The 9,753-nt window shown below is 42.0% G+C and overlaps 1 protein-coding gene and 1 non-coding gene across 2 annotated transcripts; one reads left to right on the plus strand and one right to left on the minus strand.

The window, feature by feature from the left end:
• Positions 1-281: 281 nt before the first annotated feature.
• Positions 282-353, minus strand: TRNAD-GUC (transfer RNA aspartic acid (anticodon GUC)). Its single transcript has one exon. It is a non-coding gene; the product is annotated as a tRNA-Asp (tRNA).
• Positions 354-3,120: 2,767 nt separating this feature from the next.
• Positions 3,121-9,441, plus strand: LOC123144757 (asparagine synthetase [glutamine-hydrolyzing] 2). The gene is made up of 15 exons (XM_044563985.1): positions 3,121-3,354; positions 3,428-3,529; positions 4,745-4,883; positions 5,127-5,222; positions 5,375-5,516; positions 6,448-6,543; positions 6,703-6,797; positions 7,271-7,432; positions 7,610-7,690; positions 7,770-7,991; positions 8,090-8,224; positions 8,326-8,406; positions 8,504-8,590; positions 8,692-8,799; positions 8,914-9,441. Exons 2-15 carry the CDS (start codon positions 3,450-3,452, stop codon positions 9,151-9,153), a joined length of 1,764 nt encoding a protein of 587 aa, XP_044419920.1. The 5' UTR covers positions 3,121-3,354; positions 3,428-3,449; the 3' UTR covers positions 9,154-9,441.
• Positions 9,442-9,753: the final 312 nt, after the last annotated feature.

The raw sequence follows: 9,753 nt of genomic DNA on the forward strand, positions 1-9,753 counted from the left end.
CCTACCCCTATGAGCACCTTCGAAAGACTGAGCCGGCATATCATCTTGAGATTTATGAAGCCACCGTAGGCGCCTCATCGTCGACGGGAACGTCTCCTCCCACAGAAAGCACATCACCGGAAATCCTGAAATAAATCCAAAAATAATGCGAGCACCAGGATTTGAACCCTGGTGTGTTGGGGATACGACTGTCCACCTAACCATCTCAACCACAGGTTGGTTCGCCTACGATTCAAGTAAAAATTTGAAGTGCAAAAAGCGAAGAAAAAATAAATACGAGGCGCCGTTGCCGGGGATCGAACCCGGGTCACCCGCGTGACAGGCGGGAATACTTACCACTATACTACAACGACTTGATTGATATTTTGACGTGACAACCTGATATGTCATTAGAGCTCAAAATTTACAAACTCACGGCTCGTGTTGGAGCTCGAGCAGGAAACGGAACCGCCGCTGTTTCCGGCGAAAACTTCGTTAGCGCTCACGCAAGATGGCCATGTCCAACTCCCCTTCTCGTCGGCATGCACCTCCCACCACAGCCTTCTCGGTCTCCGTCCACGGCGATCCATGAAGACAACTGCATGACACTCTCTACTCCTCCTGCAAGTACGTTTCCATACTCTCCAACCCATCTTGGTTCTTCTGATTTAGGCAAAAAATTGTTGGTCTCTTCGTGCACCAGTTTTTCTTTTTTTTGGAAGGTTCAACAGATCCGCTCTTCAAACCCAAAATTCATCCCCATCAAACAATAAACTAAACAATCAATCTCACAGAAAATTAAAATGACAACATGGGTTTACTGATTTACCTGACATGTGTCCATAGAAAACATCGGGCATATATGTCCAGAAAATTGCCTAGAAATGCCTACAAGGGTGTTCAATTTTGCATAATGAAATCCACAGAAAACCCTCCAGGAAACATTGTGTGCGTGTGTCCATAGAAATGCCTGACACGTGTCACACTGGTGTTCTGATTTGTCTAATGAATTACACTGAAGGCCCTAGAGAAAATATTTGCCTGCGTGCGTCCACACAAATATATGACATATATATTTGAATTTTTTTTGCTTAAAATGCCTACATGGCTGTTTCCAATTTGCCCGCCGAACTGTGTCATACTGAACTCCATAGAAAATCGAAGGGAGGTCAAGGTGTGTTGGCCTCCCAAAAAAACAACAACAAAAAAAAAAGAGTGAATTCCGGTTTTTACCCCCTATTTTGACTTTTTTGACACTAATTACCCCATTTAGCGGGATTTCATCCGTTTTACCCCATTTAGCACAAGTGTTGCCATAATTTACCCTCTTTTAAATTTTGCATGCGTTCTGACCTACGGGTCACAATTTGTCAGGTCTAGCTGGCATGCCACGTCAACGGGTTTTTTCTGTCTATTTTTCTCCCTACTAAACTCATTTCCGGTTTGAAGTATTCTGATGGGACGATTGTACTTGATCAGCATGTCATATTACCATTGAATAAATTATAGGAGAAATTGTTACCAATATAATCTAAAATCATGTATGTTTTTCTTCAGTTATCATATATGGCCTTAAGTATGGATGGTTCTGTAGATTAGATTAAAGTGGTGTAAATATACTACTTTACTAACTCTGATGCACCTACATATCTAAATATCTAGGTAGCAAATATGTTGACTGAAGAGTATGTGTTGTTACTTGCTAGCTGTAAAGGAAGTTTGGATCTTTGTATCTTATGATGCATGCTGAAACGTGTTCGTTCACCGAATTAGAGTATACTATGATTGCAGCCACTAATTCATTTTTCTTTTTCTTGCACAAAGCAGATGGCAACGGAGATGTAGAGTGTTAGGCATATTTTACATGTCCATGGATACAAGAATCCAGAGCCAGAGATGATTGAGAGGTATTTCATTATTTATTTTGATATAAAGGAGAAGATGAAGGAATTGGGTTCCAACCCTTGGGACAGCGCTAATTATCAGAAGAAGGGGGCCAATGGGAACTCCATGATTGAGTTAACAGATGATGCAGGCATGGTAAACATACTAGAGGAACTTGATGCTTATAAGAAAATCAGTTTGAATGTTAATTGGGGGAGAGCAACACAAACAAGAAGCCATGGGAGGCGAGCGTGGCGCGCGGCCGACTTGGACGTTGGACGTGCCGCGAGCGACCTCCATCGGCTGAGCCGGTCAGAAGAAGCGGCGCTGCCCAGTTCAGCAGTGAGAAAAATAGCCAGGAAAAACCACTGACGTGGCATGCCAGCTGGACCCGACAATTGTGACCCACCAGTCAGAATGCTCAAAAAAATTAAACGGAGTAAACTGTGGCAACATTTTTGCTAAATGGGGTAAAATGGATGAAATCTTGCTAAATGGGGTAATTAGTGTCAAAAATGTCAAAATAAGGGGTAAAAACCGGAATTCACTCAAAAAAAAACTCTAGCAGAGCTCGAGGTTGAGCTTCGTCCTCTCCAAAATCTTGTGGGATTTCATGCCGTGCCTTGATCCTTGAAGAAAAACCTAGCATGGGCAGTGCAATGGAACCCCAAAAAACACGCCACATTGATCAATTTGACATGCACAAGATGCATTGTATCTAACTATGAATCTAGATGCCAGATTCCAGTTTCCCCCACTTCCCGTAGCATGAATCTAGATGCCAGATTTCAGTTTCCCCCACTTCCCGTAGCAGATGCCCATGGTGCCATTGTGAAAAGTCTCCAAGACTCGTGGGAAAAAATAGCGGAGATGTGCAATGTGCCGTGACCTCGTCATCTCCGTGCTTGCGCGCTCCACTGCTAGGCATCTCCCCTTCTCATCCTCTTCACTCGACGCACGTGTGCGGTGACTCCATCCCCGATGTATCGCCGGTGCCCGCAGACCACACCCCCGCCTTGACACCCATTGTGGATCACCCGTCGGCCACATATCGTGGAACTCTCAAGGGATTTCATCTTGTTGTCCGCCGCGAGGTGGGAGGAGGGGAATGGACGACAGTGCGGTGCAACGCAATTTCCAAAAAATGAAACAAGCGCTCTCTTAGTCTCTTTCTTGCATTTGTTGTTGGGAGAAAAAAAAATATATATCATATAAGAAAAGTGTATATGGGAGTTTGGTGGGCCGAATCCGCGCGAGCGGCCTGGCCTGGCACAGGCGATGCGTAGGGTGGTCCCAAGCGCGCCCTACCTAAATCCCTCCTGCTCTACCACCACCCAGCCGCCGTTCCGTTCCGCCCATACCTTACCCCTCCCCACCACCCGCGCCTGCGTCGCCGCCGGCGCCGTCGCCGTCGCCCGTCCCTCCTCGTCGGGGCGTCGCCGTCTCCGCCCCGCTCGTCCACAGCGTCTTGTCCAGCCACCGAGTCTTGAGGTACGAGCTTGTTTTCTTTCCTCCATCCCGTCCAGCGAGTGGTCAAATCACCTTAGGAGCTTGCGCGTTGCAGGTCCCGCCGGCCGGCCGCCACCATGTGCGGCATCCTCGCCGTCCTCGGCGTCGGCGACGTCTCCCTCGCCAAGCGCTCGCGCATCATCGAGCTCTCCCGCCGGTAACACGCCCACCCCGCCGTTTCACCCCGCTCCCTTTCTGTGTTCCCCTGCGAGCGCGCGCGCCTCCGAGGGTTAGAATTGAATTCGGCGGTGGATTTGTGTGGTCATGAATAGTAGGCGAGATGTGGGTCAACTTTGGCCGGGTGATGTCGTTCTCGCCTTATTTACCATTTTTAGTTATTTGACCTGTCACTTTTCTTTTTGGTGATGAAAAAGTCATTTGGCTTATTTAGTATGGAGATATTCATGTACAGTTTGTGTTAGACGAATTGTTGATATACCGGGGAAATCGTGGTTAGCCTTTTACCGATGCAAGTTTATTTTGATGCGATGGCCTTCTATTTCGGGGGAGCGTGTCTGTCCTGAGGAACTGTGAGGTTCTGGGTTTTGGGAGTAGAGTATGTGTACTGTGCTTAGGCGTGCTTTCGTTGAGGCATGGAAATGTTCAAGTGATAATTTGGAAACCAGTGGCAGTTTTTGTTGCTTACCGATGTGCTTTGCTTGTGTGATTGTGCATGCTGATGTACCTGAATGCTATTGATTTCTAACTTATTGAAATGCATTACTTGTAGCAATCCATCCATATTGTGTACATGTGCAATCGTAGAATTTTTTTATTGTAGAATTAGGACAGTGTAGTGAGGTGTATAGGATTCTATCTGTAAAACCATGCAACATTATGCGTGTAAATGTGCGTTTTACTTGGGATGCTGCAAAATGTCCGCTCTATAAATGTGCATGCCTTAGTTGGGCTGCGGCAAGATGTCCCCTTGTACCCTTTTATGTAATTGCAGTCAGATAGTCGAGGATGTTAACATGGGATTGCGGTCAAATGTCGTTTATCCACCAACCTGTAGAAACCTTCACTTCTATATCTACTGAAAAATTCTTTTACAAATAGGTTAGGACATTATGATTTTCCAAGTGTTAGCAAAACCTAGCTTGCTGTGTCTTAGGACTTGCTGTGTGCGACTTCTCCATCTTTACGAACTGCACGGTCGTGGGGTAACAGTTTTCAGGGTTTTAATTTAGCTTAGAGAGAGTTGTTGTTCAACACAAAGTTGCGTTAGATTAAACTGGAATTAGAAATTTTCTGTACTGTAGTGACTGAAAACCTCTGTGTGCTTCTTGTTATTTAAATGTTCTTAGGTGATACATGGTTCATTATATGAAATCTTATGCACCCACTGATCTCAGTCTACCATTTTTGATAGATTACGGCACAGAGGCCCTGATTGGAGTGGTATACACAGCTTTGAGGATTGCTATCTTGCACACCAGCGGTTGGCTATTGTTGATCCCACATCTGGAGACCAGCCATTGTACAACGAGGACAAAACAGTTGTTGTGACGGTCAGTATCTGGAGTGAGAATGACACTTCTTCATTTATCTTATTTGTGCTTTCATGATTCATTTCTATGTATAACACATGATTACGTCTCACTATTCTGCTATTAGTAACTAGCATTTGGTAGTATACTTTTGTGATGGGATTTTGGAAATGTTGTCTATGGAGCTCTGCTCAATACATCTTGTGAGACACGACCTACCCACCATATTTGCGTAACTAAACTAATTCTGTTTGACATTTCCAGGTGAACGGGGAGATCTATAATCATGAAGAACTGAAAGCTAAGCTGAAACCTCATAAATTCCAAACTGGTAGTGATTGTGAAGTTATTGCTCACCTAGTAAGTTTCTACTCTTATTTCTCTATGTTCAGCTTCTTTTGGTGTCCTATTGTGTAACTTGGATTCTGCTAACACTTCTAAATGTTATCATCCTCCAGTGCTTATATTTTATATGTTAACATCTGTACTTCCAAATTCTATTGATTTCACAGTATGAGGAATATGGGGAAGAATTTGTGGATATGTTGGATGGCATGTTCTCATTTGTGCTTCTTGATACACGTGATAAAAGCTTCATCGCTGCCCGCGACGCTATTGGCATCTGTCCTTTATACATGGGCTGGGGCCTTGATGGTACGCATGGAATATGTTCTTGTAGCTACTTGTCTGTTTGATCAAAATCACGACCATGTAGTTATAGCCTTTTTCCTCTCAAATTTATCTTGTTCTGGACTTTCTGTACGGTTTGCTTGGTTATTCAACTGTTTAAACGGTCACTCAATGTATCATGGGGAGGTGGAAAACAGGCTGCATGTAGGTTCATTTAAATTCAAGCTAAGATTAGAAGTAGATATATCATCGCTTGCCTACTTCATTAGATTAGAATTGGACAAGGCTAATTCATTTGCAGAAATAACAATAAAAGATAATAACCCTAGATCTATCATCGGCTCACATCCTATAAAATTGGAGTGGTATCTCTCACCATTTGCAATTTGATAGCTAGAATATAGAGGTGTTACTCCCTCTGTCCGTATTGATAAGGCTTATTGTGATTGTAAAAGTTTAATCTTTGACCGTATTTTTTATAATATTTGTTACTAGTTAAAAAATCACAATCAAGGGAAAGAGCTTTTTTATTCGAATCTAATGCTATAAATTTTGTGTCACATAGCTCATGTAGGATGAGATTAAATTTTGGGTCAGATCTTTAGACAATCAAAATATGCCTTGCATACCTGGATGAAGGAAGTATCTAGGTTGTGATGAGTGATGACGCCCATGATATATGTGCAACTAGAACGTCTGATGCGGAAGATTTGGATAGACATAATATTTGCGAAGCTGACTGTTAAATTTGCAACGGAGTTAGCTATGCAAAGATTCTGAGATGTTCCGTGAACTGTTGAAAACTATGGTTGGCTGTCTGCATTTGCAAGTACACAGTTCTGGAACAGTAGGCACTGTAGTGTTTGTATGTTTCACAACTTGGCACAGTTATATGGTTTTAAGTAGCTGCTACAAATCTACTATGCATTAATTTGTACATTCATTGTTATTCCAGGGTCAGTTTGGTTTTCTTCTGAGATGAAAGCATTGAGTGATGATTGCGAGCGCTTCATATCTTTCCCCCCTGGACACTTGTACTCAAGCAAAACAGGTTCAAATGTCTTGCTGTAACAAATTGATGATCTCATCAGTCATTGTACTAGAAATGCAGAGTTGCAAACTCTGAAGGCAAAAATAGTATAAGCTACCATGTATGTTGTAATTATCCATTTGTCTTGCCTACTAATCTGCTTTCTAACATTCATCGTAGGTGGCCTAAGGAGGTGGTACAACCCCCCATGGTTTTCAGAAAGCATTCCCTCAGCCCCTTATGATCCTCTCCTCATCCGAGAGAGTTTTGAGAAGGCACGCCTTTCCTTACGCAATCTGTTACATTTCGTACCTTTTGATGCATAAATTATATGTTTATAGTTATTTAATGTTAATCTCTTTTTAATTTTGTTTCATGTTGATATGATGTATCCGTGCCTCTGATTAGGCGATGCTTGTTTGGAATACCCTGGTTGATAATTCATGAGTAGTAATAGGTTATTGTAGCTCCCTGCAATCACAGTTATGTCTTAGACTCTTAATGCGATGATTTCTGTATTAAGATCTTAGACAGATGGCATTTTATTCGGAATCATGCTAATTGGTTATTAAGTATGTACGGAGTATAAACAAATTATTGTGTCTGACTGACGCATATTTTATAAGCTAAGTTTCTTTACGTATATCATCTACTCCCTCTGTCCGGAATTAACTGTCGCTAAAATGAGTGTATCTACGCACTGAAACGGGTTGTACTATATTTCTTAGATGAATTGTAAAATTTGCAGGCTGTTATCAAGAGGCTAATGACTGATGTGCCATTTGGTGTTCTCTTGTCTGGTGGGCTTGACTCTTCTTTGGTGGCTTCTGTTGTTTCACGCCACTTGGCAGAAACAAAAGTTGCCAGGCAGTGGGGAAACAAACTGCACACCTTTTGCATTGGTTTGAAGGTACATTTCTCAATGTTGTTTACTGGTGTATCTCCATTGCTGAGAATGTTTCAAAATTTAAGTTGTTTTCTTGCTCTTATGAGTACCTTATACAAGAAAAAAGAGGGTTTTCAGTGTAGTAACATAAGCAGAGGATAAAATATGATAGAAGTTCTGACACGTTTCAAATTTTTGTAGGGTTCCCCTGATCTTAAAGCTGCTAAGGAAGTTGCTGACTACCTTGGCACAGTCCATCATGAATTACACTTCACAGTGCAGGTTCGCTATTTTTATTTGTCCTTTGCATAGAGGAAGAGACATCATGAAGTTATTAATTCATCTGAAAAAAAAATCGTAGGAGGGCATTGATGCTTTGGAAGAAGTTATTTATCACATTGAGACGTATGATGTCACGACCATTAGAGCAAGTACCCCAATGTTTCTAATGTCTCGGAAAATCAAATCGTTGGGTGTGAAGATGGTTCTTTCGGGAGAAGGTTCCGATGAAATATTTGGTGGTTATCTTTATTTTCACAAGGCACCAAACAAAAAGGAATTCCATGAGGAAACATGTCGGAAGGTAATTAAAGATAAAATTTCTCCTTTTGGTTTATGTCTGCTAAGTTGTTTAGATGGTCAGCTGATTAACTTATTTGAGTTGTTTTTCCTGGTGTTTAGATAAAAGCTCTCCATTTATATGATTGTTTGAGAGCAAACAAAGCAACTTCTGCCTGGGGTCTCGAGGCTCGTGTTCCGTTCCTCGACAAAAACTTCATCAATGTAGCAATGGACCTGGATCCGGAATCTAAGATGGTATGTAATTTCTTGCTATTATACCCTAATTTCACTCTAGCTCTATCCATTTATTACAACTAGGATTATCATCTTATATTTGTCATCTTGAAAAAAAATAGATAAGACGTGATCTTGGCCGGATAGAGAAATGGGTTCTGCGTAATGCATTTGATGATGATGAGAAGCCCTATTTACCGAAGGTTGGAGAAGTTCATCCTTTTATTCTGTTTTATTTGCTCTGTTACTTGCATGAGCTTGCGTGTGTGCTCATAAGGAGGATTTATTTTCTGTGAACAGCACATTCTTTACAGGCAAAAAGAACAGTTCAGCGATGGTGTTGGGTACAGTTGGATTGATGGATTGAAGGACCATGCTAATGCACATGTATGCCATCTTTTCTTTGTCAAACCATTCATAAGTTGACAATTGTTTATTTATTCGACTTGCGCCCACTAGAATTGACGTTTTCTCCTATTCATGTTCAGGTGTCAGATTCCATGATAACGAACGCCAGCTTTGTTTACCCTGAAAACACACCCACAACAAAAGAAGCCTACTATTATAGGACAGTATTTGAGAAGTTTTATCCCAAGGTCCAGAAGCTACAACCAGCATTTACTTTTATCATGATATTCCAAGCTATTTCATTTGCATGGTAAAAAACATTAACGCCTGCTCTTCACTTGAATAACAATTCAATTGCGCAGAATGCTGCTAGGCTAACGGTGCCAGGAGGTCCCAGCGTTGCATGCAGCACCGCGAAAGCTGTTGAATGGGACGCCGCCTGGTCCAAGCTCCTCGACCCATCTGGCCGTGCTGCTCTCGGTGTGCATGACGCGGCATATGAAGAAGAAAAGGCTCCTGCGTTGGCCGATCATGTCTTCCGTCCACCAGCCCACGGGGAGAGCATCCTAGTCGAAACTGGTGTTCCAGCAGCAGCTGTTTAACTTTCCATTCCATGGTTTCATAAAATGCTTGAGAAAATGTTGTCGCTTAGTTCAATTCTAGCTTTGCAACTTGTCCGTAGCTTCAATCATTCAGTGTAGAAATTCCTTTGCTCCATTTTCCTTGATGCTTGCTGTTATGTTTTGCTTTTCGCATGTATGTACTAAGTTTATGTGGTGAGCAGTGCATTGTAAATATTTCACCATGGTTGTACCATCCGAGTTGCTCAATGTCTGGTTTGCAAACTGCAAAAGTTTCATTAATAAACTCCAATGTTGGTTTCTGTATTAGTTGATTTGTTGGTGTTGCTCATGTTAGCATTATCAACTTTTGTTTTGGGGCTACTTCCGGCACTCCCAAGTCTGAAAACTCATAAACCGCGTCTAAAATGTTGTGAAATTTTTCAAAATCAGTGGCATAGACATACGAATATTAGTCAGGTCACAAAGTATCAAGTATGTGCTGTATTCAGCACTTAGCATTCAACGTGGTTGGTATTCAATTTCATCAACTGTAACTGACGTGAATTAAATTACATGAAATTGGCGAAACTCTTCCATGTACTGTGAAATTAATGGATCAATTTATCTATGTACCAAAGG

Source organism: Triticum aestivum, chromosome 1B (genome assembly GCF_018294505.1).
Source record: "Triticum aestivum cultivar Chinese Spring chromosome 1B, IWGSC CS RefSeq v2.1, whole genome shotgun sequence".
In the NCBI taxonomy this organism is placed as follows: domain Eukaryota; kingdom Viridiplantae; phylum Streptophyta; class Magnoliopsida; order Poales; family Poaceae; genus Triticum; species Triticum aestivum.